The sequence below is a fragment of the Nannospalax galili genome, unplaced genomic scaffold (genome assembly GCF_000622305.1).
Source record: "Nannospalax galili isolate Female #2095 unplaced genomic scaffold, S.galili_v1.0 scaffold1184, whole genome shotgun sequence".
Lineage (NCBI taxonomy): Eukaryota > Metazoa > Chordata > Mammalia > Rodentia > Spalacidae > Nannospalax > Nannospalax galili.
In genome coordinates this window covers 1,072,138-1,089,383 of record NW_008351624.1, presented here as the reverse complement: position 1 = coordinate 1,089,383, position 17,246 = coordinate 1,072,138, and the positions used below count along the sequence as shown (strand labels likewise).

Here is a 17,246-nt window from a genome sequence, read left to right as displayed (position 1 = left end):
ATTATTTGAATAGCACTTCTTTCTATTTTTAGTTCTTTGGATCAAGAGTTCCAAGGGGCAAATACTACTTTCCCAGCCCATTTTGTGTTTCTGGTGTAAATGTGGTGCTTGATACATGTTAGAAATTTGATATAATATTGCTAATTAAATAAGTGGCCAATTTCTACTTTAAATGATGTTTTTGAAAAATAAGATTACTGAAAGAGAAAGTACAAGTCCAAATCATAGAAAGTGAAAGATTGTTTTGAATTCAATTGGATAAAACAATAATTTCCAGTCATGTAAGGTATTTGGAGGAAACTAGGTAAAATCTAAAAACAATTTATTTTTGTGGGCTTGCTACTTTACAGGTACCTTCTGTTGGAGAAGGCATCAGATGAACTTGTTGAACGAAGTCATATTTTTAGTAGCTTTTTCTATAAATGCTTGACAAGAAAGGAAAATAATTTAACAGAAGATAATCCAGATCTCTCGTAAGTTAGTTTTTTAATGTTCTTAAATTTTGTTTTGTCTTTTGAAACAGGGTATTATTATGTAGCTCTGGCTGGCCTGGGACTTGCTATTGTAGACCAGGCTGGCCTTCAACTCACTCTGCCTCCTGAGTGCTGGGGATTAAAGATGTGCGGCTTCAGCCTCATATCCTTGAGGATCACAGGCGTGTACCTCTACCCTTTTTTTTTTTTTTTTTGTTTGTTTGTTTTTTCCTTTTTAAATTCATTACAGGTGTGTATGTGAGTGAATGTGCCACAGCATGCATGTAAATGTCAGAGTACAATTTGAGGGAGCCTGTTCTCTCCTTCTACCGTGTAGATCTGGGGAATTGAACTAAAGTCACCAGGCTTGGTAGCAGATGCCTTAACTCACTGTGCCATCTCTCTAGCCCTTAAGTTTTAAAAGAAAAAATACTGTTTTTGTGCTGTTAGTGAAGTGGCTTTATTGTAATATATCCTACAGTGAGCATATTAACACTTGTACAAGTCATTGGTTTGTGGGCTGTGAAAGCCATTTCTTTTTTCACCTTTCTCCCTGTAACAGGTGGCTGGCTCTTGCAGCCTACGTTTTCCAGTTGCATTGTCAGTGGGAGGTAGTACAAGTTGGAAAGCAAGGAACAAAGAAGCCAGGCTTTCTCTTCCCTACCCCTTTTGCCTTGGACCATCTCTTTATCAGTGGTTGTATTTCCTCTGTGCTTTGTCTCTCCCTGGGCAGACCTGCTAGACCTCTAAACTTCCATTTGGAGGGACTGTTGCTTCCTCCACCTAGGGGTATAGCAGTTTCCATCCTTAATTGCAACACCTCCCCTTCTTTGTACTTTTCCTTGCAGCCAATTCCTTGTATTATATTGTGTCGATATAGAACCATTTTTTATTTTTCTAGTTAGTTCTTTGATGACATTCTACTATTTCATTAAACTGGTATAACATAATATGAAATGCCATTCTTATTTGCACTTGATAAATTTCTGTATTCAGTGTTTTTCAAGTATTTTTTGATTAAGAATTAAACTGTGGAGCAGTGGATAGGACTAGGTAAAATTGAGGTAAATGTACCACTTTGTAATTTACAGAGTACATTTTGTGCTTCCATTTTCTCCTTAAATTATAGGGCTTTTAAATACATCAGACCACACTGGGCATCGTGGTGCCCATAGGAGGCAGAGGCAGGTGGATCTCTTCTAGTCGGCTAGGACTAGGGACACCCTGTCAAAAAAAGAAAAAAGATTAGCGGAGTGGCTTAGCTGATAAAAGTGCTTTTTGCCAAACTTTGTAACCTATGGTTTGATCACTGAGACCTACATGGTGGAAGGAGAAAACTGACCCTTTCAGATTGGCCTCTGACTTCCACAAGAGTATCATAGCATGTACACCATATGCACATGTACAACATGCACACACACACACACACACACACACACAAAATAAAACTTTGTATTGGCTTGTTTGTGGCTTGTTTCGGGCTTGGCTAGATGGCTCATTGGTTAAGAGCAGTGGCTGCTTTTGTAGAAGACCCAGGTTTGGTTACCAAGACCCACATGATGGCTAACATCTCTCTGTAACTCCAGTTCCATGGGAGCCTATGCCCTCTTCTGACCTCCACCAGCATTGCATGACATGGGTACACTTACATACATTCAGGCAATATATTCAATCACATGAAATAAAAACAATAAATAAAATATTAAAAAATGGCTTGTTTCATCCCATTGAAGGAATAATAAGATGGTTAAATGAATAAACTTCTTAAATTTGGTACATAATTTGAGGAAAGGGGTAGGAATATGGAGAGAGTGCTTATAGTTATTGAATGCTTGCTTTGACATAAAACAGTAGTTATTTAACTGTAATACATTGTAAGATAATATCATTTTTATTAATTGAGGCTGAAAGAAATTAGGTTAGTTATACAAAGTTGAATATAGCTTTCAGGTTTCAAAGTTCAATTATTTGTAGTGTTGTAATGTATAATTTATGTCTAAATTGGTGCATTTGTAAGAATAACAAGAGGTTTTTTTAATAGCATGCACTGAGCAACTAGTATATACTAAGCCTGTCTTAGACAAAATGATCATGGTCAGTTTTGAGTGTCTTTATTGGTTTGGGATTTGTAGCTATGGACAAAGCCTTCCAGAATCACTTAAAGAGAAAAATTTGAAAATATTTCTGATAGAGTTAGAAGACATACAGAAAAGAAAAAAAATGAATAGATAATTTTGTTATTTATAATTTCTGATGCTCTGCTGTTCTGTGTATACAGAAATTAATGATTGGGATCATGCAAGTGATTCCACATTTTAAGATTATCCAACTTATAGATGAGAAATTTGCCTTCAAAGTGAGGAGGTGAAAGTAGGTAGATTCTTCTGTATTACTAGGTTTTTAAAAACAGCTTATATGTGCCTGAGCATGCATAAAAATAATAAAAATAAAGTTACATGGTATACTTTAGTGTAGGAAGGATAAAATAACTCTCTCTGTGTGTCTCTCCTCTCACACACATATACTCTTAATTGTGCTAAGCCTGGTACATACACATGAGTGTGTGTGTCTTAAAACAATAATTAGTATTCACCAGGAGTGGTGGTGCATGCCTGTAATCCCAGCACCAGGGAGGCAGAGGCAGGCAGATTTCTGTGAGTTCAAGGCCAGCCTGGTCTACAAAGTGAGTTCCAGGTCACCTGGGCCTACAGAGAGACCCTGTCTCAAAAAGACCAAAAAACAAAACAAAATAAAACAACAACAACAAAAACCAATAATTAGTATTCACAAAAAGAATACCTACAAACCAGTTTTTAAAAGACATACTCTATTGGGGTTGGAGAGATGGCTTAGTGGTTAAGAGAACTGGCTGCTCTTGCAGAGGACATGGGTTTGATTCTTAGCATCCACATGGAGGCTACTATAATTCCAGTTCCAGGGAATCCAACGCCCTCTTCTGACCTCTGCAGGCATTGTACAACATGGGTGCACTTATACACATGCAGGGAAAACACTCATACACATAAAATAAAAATAAATAAATTAATTAAAAAAGACATAATTTAGAAACAATGCAGTAAGAGATGCATACCCAGTATAAATTCATGACAAAAGGCCCAAGCTACTAGTGTTAGCAAACTTCAGAATGTCATACACACTCTATTCTCATGCAAGATTTGGCCTAGTTCCATCTTTTTAGATTGATTTCATAACATTTTCTCATCTTGCCATCTCATCCTCATCTCATCTCATCTCATCTCATCTCATCTCATCTCATCTCATCATCTCATCTCAATCAGTCTACTTCCTTTCAGTTTTCAGATATGTTCAGCCCTTTCCTGTTTTTTGTCTGAAATTTCTTTTGGCACTGCTATTTCACAGCGAGACCTTTATAATAATGTTATTTATTTGCTTATTCTTTTTTCTGTTTCTCATCCCAAGCTTTCTGTGAGGCCAGAAACTTTCTCTTTTTTCTACTCTATCTACAGTGCTTTACCCAGTGTTTGAAACCATACAAACTCAAAGCAGAAGATGTTAATAATACCCATTGCTAAGTATAGGAAACTATTAGATATATAACTGAGAATTGTCTATACATTTTTTTTATGAACATAGAAAAAGAGATCATGTGTGGCCTTCAGTTTTTTTTCTGTGTGTGTATGTGTGTGTACACATGAATATGTGGAGGTTAGAGGACATCTTTCAGGAATCAATTCTCTCCTTACACCTTGGTTTCTGGGGCTTGAACTTAGGTCATCAGACTTGCAGATCAAGTGCTTTTACCCCCTGAGCCTTTTCGCCAGCCCCTATCACTCATAGTCTTTCTTTTTTCTTTTTCTTTTGGTCTTTTTTGAGACAGGGTTTCCCTGTAGCCCCAGCTGGCCTGGAATTCACTATGTAGATCAGGCCAGCCTTGAACTCACAGAGATCTGCCTGCCTCTGCCTCCTGAGTGCTGGTATTAAAGGCATGTGCCCACGACATCAACCTTCCTTTCATTCATAGTCTTTCTTATCATCCTTGCCTCATTCTGTGTTAAATGTATTCACAAATAAGTTTAGCATAATTATGAAGCCTACTAAATACCAGAATAACAAAACAAACTGTCCATCTTTAACATTCCCAAATAGAAAACAAACTCTTTATATACTAGTTGAAGGTAATTATTTCTGATTTGATAATTAATTGAGTTATTCTAAAGTGAGAAAATTTGCTGAACATGTGACTCCTGATTATTTTATTTAGAATACTTAATTGAGATTCATATGATGTCTAATCTCTGTCACATCTTTTTCAGATCATTCTGGAAAATTTCTTTCCCCTAATGTTTACCTCCTATGGTTAGATACTCTTCAGATGAGCAGAGTGGGACAAAGATACCTGTTTCCTATTTTACTTGATATTTTTTGTGTAGGGATTTAATGGTTTTTTTTTTCTTTAAATAAAGCCTTTGTTCTGAGGCACTGAGCCAGAAGTCAGATGCCTTCTCTTTTTTTGTGATTATTAAAGTGTTCAGTTTTTCCTAAATTGTTTTTTGACATCCAAAATTGGTTCACTATAATTTCCTGTAGGTTATAAAAACAAAGCAAAAAAAAAAACAAAACAAAAACAAAAACCAAAAAAACCCTGTGGACTGGAAAAGCAAATGGTCCTGAAAGTGAAAGTTCTGTTTTTATTTTACTGAATGCAATAATAGATAGCATACTTTGAGAACTAACTACATGCCAGGATCTATGCCAGCCACTTTCCATATATCATCATTTTTTTCTTCAACAGTGGAATCAAATAGATTCCATTATTAAATTATTATAGGAAATCTCAGATTTAGCAAGATTATGCAGTTGCCTCAAGCTATGCAGCCACGAGGACTGAAGCTAGACTTTGAATCCAGGCTTGCTTGAATTGAAATTTTGATGTTACTTACAGACTTCTTTTCTGCAAAATGTATAGTAAATACACTGCTAAAGTCATGAATATATTTCAAGATGTAATTTCTAAGAACTGGGTAAAGGTAGAGACAGGGACTATGAAATGACTCCTAGCACAAATAAAAACCCTGTGTGTGTGTGTGTGTGTGTGTGTGTGTGTGTGTGTGTGTGTGTGTTTTCTAGGTACTTTAGTATAATTCCTTTGCATCCTTTCTGGCATCACATTTCAGTTGTATTTTGTTTGTTTTCTTTTGCCTTTTTTAGATTATAAATTCTTTTAGGACAGTGCAGATTATTTTCACTATTTAATTTTGGGAATCTGGTATCTTCTGGAGAACTGAAAAGAAAATGGACGAGCAGTGGGTGCCTGAACCTTGTTCTGCCATTTCCTTATGTTTGAAATGAAGGGAGATGAGTTTCATGTTAAATTAAAGACAAAAAGCCTCATTTCTTCTCTTCCATTAAGTTTTAACATATATCAATCTCATCACAGAACAGTTGGATAATTCTGTTAAGGTTTAATTATACTTTAGACATTGTCCCCAAGTGAAGCAAAACAGAACAAGTAATTTAGATGTGTTTATGTTCAGTTGCTCAGCCACTTTGGAATCCACAAAGCATTTAATAAATTAATAAATTTCCCTTTTCTGTTTATTTCAAAGTTGTTTATATAATCAAATTGAAGAAAGATCAAATTATTTCTAGTATGTTAACTTACATATTTTAACATAGTATGTTAAAATCTTACATATCCAGTATATAAAAGTGGCTCTTGAATTCCATACCCTAAGTTTAAAATTTTTTGTAAACCAAACACTGTGTCTTTCATATTCCTAGACTAGCCCAGAGGAGACATAAAAGAGTAAGAACTTGGACTCGTCACATAAACATTTTTAATAAAGATTACATCTTTGTACCTGTGAATGAATCGTGAGTATTTTTGATTATTCAAAAACCAGTTAGAGAAAAGAAAAAATACTTGTGTTTAGACTAGTAATCAGTAAGAAGTAGAGGCCACAGATTTTATTTTTAATTTTTTCCTATGAAAATTTCTACAACAATCTTCTTTTTTATTTTTGCTTGCTTATGATTATGTTGTAAACCAGTAGAAAAATAAAATGACAAATAGCTCCAATGTTGTAAAACCAAAGCATTTAATTTTTTTAAGGAAAGACTTTGTAAATAAAAAATGGAAAGAGATCAGGCCACTGGAGGCTTGCTCATGTGAGCCTGTGCCAGCGGTAGCATTGAGCATGGGACCCATGTCAGCTCAATTAAACAAGGGTCCAAATGGGAGGTGATAAATAGGTGGTGGGCCAGCACTAGACTGAGAACTATTTGAGACTGATTTCTGCTGGGTGAGGAAAGAGTATGATTTATATAAGACCACTGGATGGGCTGACTAGATTCCAGTGATTGCATTTACCCTGAAGGATATTTGGGTACAAACACTTGAATGAAGAGGACTCAGCATGTATCGCAGAGTGCATAGGGTTTGGTGGGGGTATAGGGGGAGGCATGTTTGGTGGAGGGGGTCTGAAATTTAAAAAGCTCAATAAAAAAAGAAAAGAGAATAAACTCTTTAAATATTAATACAAAAGGGATACTATGAGTCTATTATTAATGTAGACTGAAAATATCAAATGTATACAGGTAAATAAAGTTAGGATTACTCAGAGTTTTTGCCCTGTGGTTTTATTTATGGCCTTTGCAATTGTGGCTGTTTAGTTTAGAATATGTGCCCCATCTTATATAAGGTGGTATACTGGATGCCTTCAAAATTAATATGTTTATCATATCCTCTGTCATAGATTTAGCTGTAGAATATTCTTCTACATTGTTTAGATTTGGCATGTTATTAAGAATATAGTTCTTTTTCAACAGGTCTCACTGGTATCTTGCAGTCATTTGTTTTCCATGGTTAGAAGAAGCTGTGTATGAAGATTTTCCACAAACCATATCCCAACAGTTCCATGATCAGCAAGCTCAACAGAACAACAAAACAATAGGTGACACTGTTAATACAGTGTTTTTAATAATAATCACAATAATAGGCAAATTAAGGGAAACAATATGAAGTTAATAGTCTATTATCAAATTTATTTGAAGGAATACAAAAAATTTGACATTTTTGAATACTCAGTATTGCATATACCAACTGTAATTCTGAAGTCATACTGTTGATACCGTTTTATAATAGCACTTTTAAAGAATAGCTTTATTAATATGGAATTCATGGCATAGATTTTCAGGCACAGCCTAAAATCTTTAATGTACAATGTATACTTGTATACTAGTAATTCAGAGACTATGTAGGATCTCATTTCTTCCATGATTTTTCTTGTAACACTGTATACTCTGGTTTTTACTCAGATCCTAACACTGTATTTTAATTACAGTGGTTTATAGTCATAAACTAAAGTAGCAAGGAAAACTGGTAGCAGCCTTTCCCATGAATACTGTCCAGAACCTGAGGGGGTGGGGGATGGGGTGAAGAAAAACTGGAGCATCTGATTATTTTTCATTTTCTCTTACCCTTTTGAGCTTCAGAAGTATACTTATGCAAAACCTGCTGGTCAGATTTAGAAGAACCATTACTAGACAAGTTAGCTACCCTCCACTTAAAAATAAGACATTTTAATTAAGGAGCTATATTTGAAGATTGTCTCTTTGTAGGAAATTGGCCCAGCTGATTTGTATTTCAGGTTTGGGCTCTAGGGTTTCCGCATTATTTTGTAAGGCCAACTATTATCAGTTTTATCCATTGACTGAGTTTTCTCATAATACGGACGATAATTTTTTTTCTTTAATTAGTGGATACAAATTCAAGTTTAGCTTAATCTAAATTGTCTGTATGAACATACAATAAAGACTCATAGTAACTTATTTCTTATTAGATAATGATCTACATAGCACTTCAACACTGTCCTTGAATACAGAGGATTCCCAAGTAAGTGTGTTCTGTTCAGATGTGAAGAAAGAACATTCACAATAATGCTAACTATAAAATAGGGCCTAAGTGAATTGAGATGGGTATTAGTGGCACATAATTAAATTATTCTGCTTTTTAATTCTTTCAACAATTTTTGAAAAGAGAACAATAAGTTATTCTTGGTCAGTTTAGTTGCTTCAACTTCCTTTCTTAGAGATTCATTGTGTACATTAGAAAAGTACTAATGAGATAGGTCCTCATTAAAGAAATCTGATCTATTTCTTAAATTTATGAACAAAACCAGTGTCAACAAAACTATAATTGTTAGCCCTTTTCCTCGTATTATAGATTAATGCTTTGATTGCTTCTCAACCTTTGGGCTAAGATCAAGTGCAGATTAGTCCTTTACTTCTTGTGTTTCAAAGGGAAGAAATGTATGTCATAGGCCTTGATTGAGTTACAAAATGTTTATAGAGATAAGTTATCTTGTTTATCTTTGTTTAAGATGATAAATGAATAAAAGTAAATTTCTAGGCTGTTTTCTAGATCAGGTTAAAGCAGAACTACTTGAGGCCAATGTGAAAGTATATAAACTACTGTTTTGTTAGTATTAAGAAAATAAATCAATGAATTTTTAAAAAATGGAGTTAGCTTGATTTATTTTCAAGTAAACGCTTAAGAATTCCTACTTGAAAGTTTAATTTCAAAGTATTTGAAACATTTTAAGAAATAAATAATGTATTTAAACTAGCTTAAATTGCAAAGAAATTCATGTTATTTCAGAGTACCGAGATGAATGTGTCAGTACCAAAGAAAATGTGTAAAAGGTAAGTATATGCTATAATAATAGTATTGGTTTTTACAATTGCAGTTATTTATTGTGTATATGTATATGTACACATGTGTGTGCATGGCATGTGTGTGGAGGTTAGAGGACAACTTGCAGGAATGGGTTCTCTCCTTCTACCATGTAAATTGCCAGGGATGAATTCAGGTTGTCAGATTTGGCAGCAAGCATCTTTACATACTGAGCCGTTATTAATTAACTAATTAATTAATTAATTTAGTATGTGTGTTTGTGTGTGTTTAGTTTTTTGTTTGGAGTTTTTTGGTATGTGTTGGAGTGTGCATCTTTTTATATGTTTTTACATCTTGATTTCTTCCCTTGTTTTTCATAGGCCGTGTATTCTCATACTAGACTCCTTGAAAGCTGCTTCTATACAAAACACAGTTCAGAATTTACGAGAGTAAGTAATGGCATTCTTTTCATGCAGTCTGTTATCTAAAATCTCAGTGCTTTTGAACATACCTTACTGAAAGCACTCCTGGGGTTTTGGGGTAGAGTCGTATCACAGGCATGCAATCCCAAACTCAGAGGCAGAGTAGCAGCCTGATAGGTAAGGGGATTATGAATTAAAGGCCAGTTTGGTCTACCTTGTGAGTTTGAGCCCAATCTGGACTATAATAGTGAGACTCTGGCTTAAAAAAAAAAAGACTGAAAACATTATATTAGGAATTATATATATATATATATTTAAAATATTTTATTATTTTTAATTTTATGTGTATGAGTGCATTGCCTGCATGTATGTGAGTGCCCTTGTGTTGGGCAATGCCCACGGAAGAGGGCATTGAATCCTCTGGAGTGTGATGAATAATTGTTAGCTACCATGTGGGTGCTGGGAATGAAACCTGGGTCCTCTGGAAGAGCAGCCAGTGCTCTAACTGCTGAGCCATCTCTCCAGGCCTAGGAATAATATTTTTAACATGTATTTAAATGAAGCCTGAAAAATCTAATTAATAATTAATATCCTCTATTATGTATTAATAGTCAAGCATTTAGATTTTTTAAAAAAATTTTAATTGAGTTTTGGTAATTTCATACAACAGCTCTTAATCAAATTTAGAACCCCCCCCCACCAGACTTCATGTATTCCACCATACATGTTAAGTCCAATCCAGTCAAGCGTTTGTGCCCAGATGTCCCTTAGCGTAAATTTGTCCACCAGAGTCTAGTCAGCCCGTCTGGAGATCGTATGTGAGGCATACTCTGCCTCTCCCAGTAGCTGTCAGTCTCTAACAGCTCCCAGTCTAAGGCCGGCCTACCAGCCATTTCTCTCCTCCTCTCTGGGCTCTGGTTTAATTGAGTTGACATGGGTCCTGTGCTCAGTGCCACCATTGCCACAAGGTCACATGTGCAAACTTCCAGTGGCCTGAAAGCCTCTGCTTTCCTGTGTTCATGAACCAGCCCTGACTCTTACAGTCTTTCTGTCCCCACTTCTGCAATGGTCCCTGAGCCAAGGGTGAGTGAGGTTCAATATAGGGGTCTTATCCAGGGACATACACTTTGCTGTCTCCTTGACAAGTGTGGGAAGGAGTGTGACTATAGCTTGCTGGCAAGGCATTTAGAGTTTTACAAGTATTACATCAAAGATAAATTTAAAATTTGTATTTATAATTGAACAAAACCATATTTTATACAGGAGCATTGCAAATATTGGTGATTATCAAAAATACCACTTTAAAAAAAAGAATTGTTAAATTGCTATCATTGTGTGTGTGTGTGTATATATATATATGTATGCATGAGAGTTTTTACAGATTTTAAAATATTTGTGTACATATGTGAATGTATGTATGTATATATGTATGGACACTCATGTCCTCTGGCCTATGAGTGTGAGGTCAGAGGACAACTTGTAGAGTTGGTATTCTCCTTCTACCATGTCGGTCCTGGCTATTAGGTGTGGCAGCATGGGCCTTTGCCAGAAAGCTCCCTTACTAGCCAGCCTGAGACAGAAATTTTGTAATTTACTATAGGAACTGAAAAAGCCAACAATGAAGCTTCAAAAGCCATCTGTTAGTTTAGTTCCTAATATAAATAACTTTATATATTTGACTTGTGAAAGTTAAGTTGTTGAACAACTGTAGCTTCTAATTGAAAATGACATTGTTTTTTTCAAAGTAGCACTGGTGAAGGCTGACAGAATATAGTATACATCATTAAAGTTCTGTCTTTGGAAATTTAATTTGAGGGAAAACATCCTGAGGGAAATTTTTTTCTTTTTTGTGAAAGTGTTGTGTAATGATAGAGATTTCTTAAGGTGCTGTTTTTATTATTTCAGGTATTTAGAGGTAGAGTGGGAAGTGAAGCGAAAAACTCATCGTGAATTCAGCAAAACAAACATGGTAGACCTATGCCCTAAAGTCCCTAAACAGGACAATAGCAGTGATTGTGGAGTGTATTTATTGCAATATGTGGAAAGCTTCTTCAAGGTATGTGAAGATACACATTTTTATTCACAGTTATCAGCATATAGTTACAAATTCCAGGCCAAGCAAACAGGGAGGAAAATGTTTAGTCAAGGGATTAAAAAAACAAAACAAAACAAAAAAAACCACACAAACAAAAGTAAAGAAAATATAAATGTAAATGAAAAGGGACCACTGGTCTACATAGTGAGTTCCAGGACAGCTGGGGCTTCCAGGGAGACCCTGCTTCAAAAAAGACAAAAAAAAAAAAGTTTAAAATTATTTATTATGTTAGATAAAATAAAGCCGTACATGGTCAAAAATGGATGAAGACATAAAATTAAAAAGACAATCTAAAAACAAAAACAAAAATCAAATGAATGGACATTCTGGAGTTGAAAGTATGTAATAATTTGTTTATTAAGAACTTATTTGAAGCCAGATGTGGTGATACATATGTGTAATCACATGCCAGTTGTGAGGCTGAGATAGGGGAATGAGGAAACAGAAACTTTCACTTAAAAAGATAAAATTGGGGCTGGAGAGGTGGCTCAGCAGTTGAGTACTGACTCCTCTTGCAGGAACTTGGGTTTAGGTCTCAGCACCCACATGGTGGCTAAGAGCTGTCTATAGCTCCAGTGCCAGGGGATTCAATGCCCTTTTCTGGCCCCTTGGGCATTGCGCTTGGGTGCACTTACATACATGCAAAGTATTAATCATCATTTGGTAGGCTACAGGGGTATCCAGCTGCCCATATGTTGGGTTGCATTCCCAGATATCCTGGGACTCATGAGACCCTGGACTGCAGGTTGATTGGGCACACCTGGTAGCACACTAGCCAGAGCAGAAATTAGAATGAGTGAACTTAAAGAGTAGAAAGGATCCAAGGGTAGCTCACAGAGAAAATGAATGTGAAGAAGAGAACAAAGCCTAAGAGACAAGTGTAATGGGAGAAAGGTCTCATTTTCATGTAATTGGAGTCCCAGAAGAGAACCAGTAGGGCAGATAAAACATTTAAAAATGATTTCCTGGAATGCAAAAGTCCTATTTATTTAAGAAGCTCAGAACATCATAGCTGCGGAAATAGAATTACAAATTTGGCTTTTGTTCTAATTCACAGAGACTTTATATGAACTTACTAGTATTAAAGACAAAATCTTAAATGGTAGAGAATCACTGTTTGTTGTTTTAGCATCAACTGATTTAGCTCAGGAGTTTTCAGCATCACTTATGAAGATGTATTTTTGACCAGCAGTCTGTTTAAGAGAATGCTTTTAAGGTGCTTTCAAAGCTTATAGCGTATAGCTTTCTAAGCTTTGTGGCTTATGGACTTAAGACTTTTTTGAGTCTTTAATATTGGGGAATGGTATTGTATAGTAAAATATGTTGCATATTATAGAAACCATTATATATTTGTCATGTTGTATTTAGCCTTCCCTCCCCCTTTATTCAACATTGGACTTCATCATAGGGTGACATTTCTTCTCCTCTAATACTCTTTCCAAGTAGATTTCAACTTGGGGTTTAGAATAATATGGGCCTTGCTAGTGACATATTCTGACTTTTGTTTTTTAAACATAATTCTACTTTAATGTACTTTCAGTCAATAGAATAAACAGTAAATATAGAATGAACCACCATGTAAAATTCCTGGGTGAACAAAACTAAAAAACTAAACTCGTGTTTTTCAGATTTGTGTAATAATGTAACATTGCAGAGGTTAAAAAATAGGCTTAAGCAATTCATAAACAATGTCTGTGTGTGACCAGTCATAGTATTTGGTAATAGTCTCTGACTGGTACAAAATGAGCTTCTTTGATGAGGGGTGACTGGGATATTTTTTTGTAAATATAAGGATACATATTTTGCACATAGTAAGGAATCACATTAGTGATGTGATGGTCTTGGGGTTTTCTCTAAGATCTATGACCATCCCAGCCATGAATATTTGGTTATGTTTACAGTACTACATATGAGTTTCCTCCCATTGAGTGGGCTTTTAGTCCAATTAGGTAGCTGTTGATTGCCCCCAAGATAAAAGTGCCACTACAGCACCAATGTCCTATGCTGTGCTGGCCTTTGATGTGGTTATTTGGTCTTGAAGCTGGTGTTGGACCATCGATTGATGTTTTCCCTTAGCACCTTCATAGTGCTCTCCGAAGCTATGAGAGCTAGCCTTCCGGGGAAGTGGTTTCAGGTCAGCTGCAGCTCTATTTTTCCAAATTCTGTATCCAAAGTATGTTCTGTCTTCAGCAGTAGGGTCTTACCTTCAAGTTCTGGGAGGCTATCAAGGGCTGTGGCAGTAGCTTGAATAATTTTGGGAGTCTCTTGGACCACCCTGACCAACAACTCAAAGGAAGGTTTCTCCTGTCTGGCACTGTTTCTTGTTGTATAGCCTTTAGCTATACACATGGACTCATGTAGAGATAATGTTTGTCTAATTTGTCATTAGGTTGTTGAACTGATATGATTCCCTCCATTTTTTAAAAATTACCTAGGCATTATTTATCTCTCCTCTCTCTCTCTCACTGTCTAACCCTTCCGCCATGGTCTCCCCATTTAAAGTACCCCCATTTCCCCCATTTCTCCCTTGATAATACCCTTCTCCTATGGTCCCACCTCTCCTGAGCTCCTTCTTTCTTTTTATCCCCAAGGTTCTTTGTATAACCCTCCCTCCACCCTCTCATTTAAATACCCCCAGTTTTACTCATTTCTCCTTTAGTAACACCTGTCTCCTACTGTTCTTTTCTCTCAGGTTCTTTCTTTCCCTTTACCTTCCTGGCTCCTTTTCATTATTCTGGTTCCTGCAGTTATGTCTGGATACCTACTCACTTATAAGGATTTGGTGCTAGGATCCACATATGAGGGAGAACATACATCTTTTGTTTTTCTGAGTCTGTGTTACTTTACTTAGTTTAACAGTTTCTAGTTCCATCCATTTACCTGCAAATTTCATGATTTCATCTTTCTTTACCACTGAGTAGAACTCCTTTGTGTAAATGAACCACATTTTCATTATTTACTTGTCAGCTGAGGGGCACTTAGGTTATAAATTGCCCAGGCCTAAGTGACACATCTACAGTGCAACCACTACATCTAAGGCTCATGGAACACAGAACAGGGGTAAAGACGAGAACACTAATGAATCTCTCAGTTCTCATTAATGAAGCTCCCTCATGCGGCAGAGGGCCAGGAACACAAAAGGTCACAAATGGCCAAAGTGCAGAGATCAAGATTCTGATGAATGCTGATCCTTGGACAGGTCTCCTTTATTAAACTTCACATACCCAAGGCTCAGGGAGAACTCCTTTGTGTATATGTACCGCATTTTCATTATTTACTTGTGGGACTCTAGATAGGCTGACTAGACCTCATTTACTGGACTTGCACTGAGGAATATCTGGGACACTGACTTGACACAGTGGGCTTTAACAGGGATGACAGAGTATATGGGCTTCTGTGGGGGTGCTATGGGAGGGTGCCAGTGGGGACAGGGGCGTATAAAGATGATTAAGAATGTTTGAAATGTTCTGTATGAAATACACAAAAATTCAACAAAAACGAATTAAAAAACAAATAATTCTCACTTAAAAAAATAGGCTTGGGGAAGTCTGCTTCCAACTGGTGGGTGTTTGTAACTTAACACTACTGAAAACAATACAATATTCTAGTAAAAATACATCACCATGTAGGCATTGGCTTCTAGAGATACAGTGAGTTCATCCTGTGATTATAGAGTCAGTCCATCCTTTTAGCTTTTCTTCTCTAAGATATAAGTCCTTATGTTTGACTTCTAATATTTTATCAAATTTATAAACATAGTATATGGGTAATCTTCAGCAGTAAAAAACTCAAACAGAAGAAGTATCTTTGCAGTTGCAACTTATAATTTTCCTATTAAGTTTTAACATAATGAAAAAATTTTGCTATTCTTAAATTTGTTTTCTACCCTAAAAGATGACTCAATCCTAGCACTCAGGGGGCAGAGTCAGGGGCAGGGGCAGGGGTAGGAGATCTCTGTGAGATTGCAGCTGATCTACATAGCAAGTTCTAGCCCAGCTGGAAAAAAATATGATGACTCTTTAGCAGGATTTCCTAGTTTTTAAAATTTGAGATTCTTGGGGCTGAAGAGATGGCTCAGCAGTTAAGAACACTACTGGCTGTACTTTTTTTTTTTTTTTAACATCTTTTAAAAACGATTTATTTCAGCAACATATAACAACAGAACAGAACACTTTGTAGGTCTCTTCACACAACAAAATAGGCAATAATAACATATGTAGTTTGCTGGAATAAATACCCAGTTATACTAATTACAGTCACTCACATGGTTCCAGCAGTTATGAACAGAACTGTACCCATTAAGAAATAGACCGAACAGCGTTTTTTTTTCTTTAGTAATAACTTTAATTCTATTGTCCCATCATATTGTGACTGAAAATACATTTGATTGAGTTTAACATTTCTTTGATGGTTTCACACACATACATATACATGCACTGTGACTGTGTCTCCCTCCTTGCCCTCTCTTACCCCCCATGCCTACTGACGCCCTTCCTCCTCCTCTTCCTCCTCCTCCTCCTCCTCTTCCTCTTCCTCCTCCTCCTCCTCCTCCTCCTCTCTCCTTCTCCTCCTCCTGTTCCTCTTCTTCTTTAAAGGCAAGAGTAATTAGCATTACAAGTTCTAGACAGGGAACTAGAAAAAAGTCAGAACAGGGCAAATTTCAAAGGTTCATATGAGAGTCCATTGGAATTTTTTGACAAGGGCTTCTAAAAGCATCCCTCTATTGGGTTCCTCATCATTTTTCTTTTGTCTGCCAAGGCTGGACTTGAGAGTGATGGATTCAGGATTTGCTTTCAGGTATTTTGATAGCTGTTGGAGTGGTTAGAATCAGTGTCAGTTCCCTCTCAAAGTCTTGGAGATAACTGAGGTGTATGTATGACCTGAGGGTATGCACACTTGAAAGCCTTTACTCAGCATGGGTCATGCTTTCTCTTCCTTGCCTTTCCGAGATTGTATACTTTAGCCCTCCCCAAATCCAGGAGACCATGTGTGATTAGGGCCAAATTACATACAATTGGCTGGGAAGAGTGGCTGGACTCTGGTGAGTGTCCAAGGACCCTGTTTGGCCATCCTTTAATGAATGAGCACAACAGTCAACAAGCTCAATTGTGGTGATGTTTAGCGATCAGGTACAGCTGAAGTCATGATGATGGTTGTTATTTCATGCAGAAGAGACTGCGGTACAGCATCATCTTATTAAAAGGACATGGAATTTAAAAGGATTTGGTGCTAGGATCCACATATGAGGGAGAACATACGTTGTTTGTTTTTCTGAGTCTTAGTATAACAGTTTCTAGATCTACTCATTTACCTGCAAATTTATTTGATCTTTCTATACTGCTAACTAGAACTCCACTGTGTAAATATACCACATTTTTGTTAATCGCTGGTCAGCTGAGGGGCACTTAGGTTGCTTCCATCTCTAGCACTTGTGAAGAGCAGCAGCAAACATAGTTACATGTGTCTGTACAATAGGATGAGTCCTTTGGGTATATGTCAGGGAGGGTATAACCAAGTCATATGGTAGGTTCATTTTCAGTTTTTTGTTTTTGTTTTTTTTTTTTGGTTTTTTTGAAGCAGGGTTTTCCTTTAACCCCACC

The 17,246-nt window shown here is 36.4% G+C and overlaps 1 protein-coding gene across 1 annotated transcript in view; it reads left to right on the top strand.

Annotated features, from left to right (window-relative positions):
* The window catches only part of Senp7 (SUMO specific peptidase 7), a gene marked incomplete at its 5' end in the record, with an annotated part of 101,898 nt that overhangs the window by 71,825 nt on the left and 12,827 nt on the right, over positions 1–17,246 (top strand). Inside the window, 7 exon segments of the mRNA XM_008848487.2 lie at positions 351–473; positions 6,237–6,329; positions 7,284–7,408; positions 8,297–8,349; positions 9,115–9,158; positions 9,510–9,578; positions 11,457–11,607. Of these exon segments, the coding sequence (XP_008846709.1) occupies positions 351–473; positions 6,237–6,329; positions 7,284–7,408; positions 8,297–8,349; positions 9,115–9,158; positions 9,510–9,578; positions 11,457–11,607 (658 nt within the window).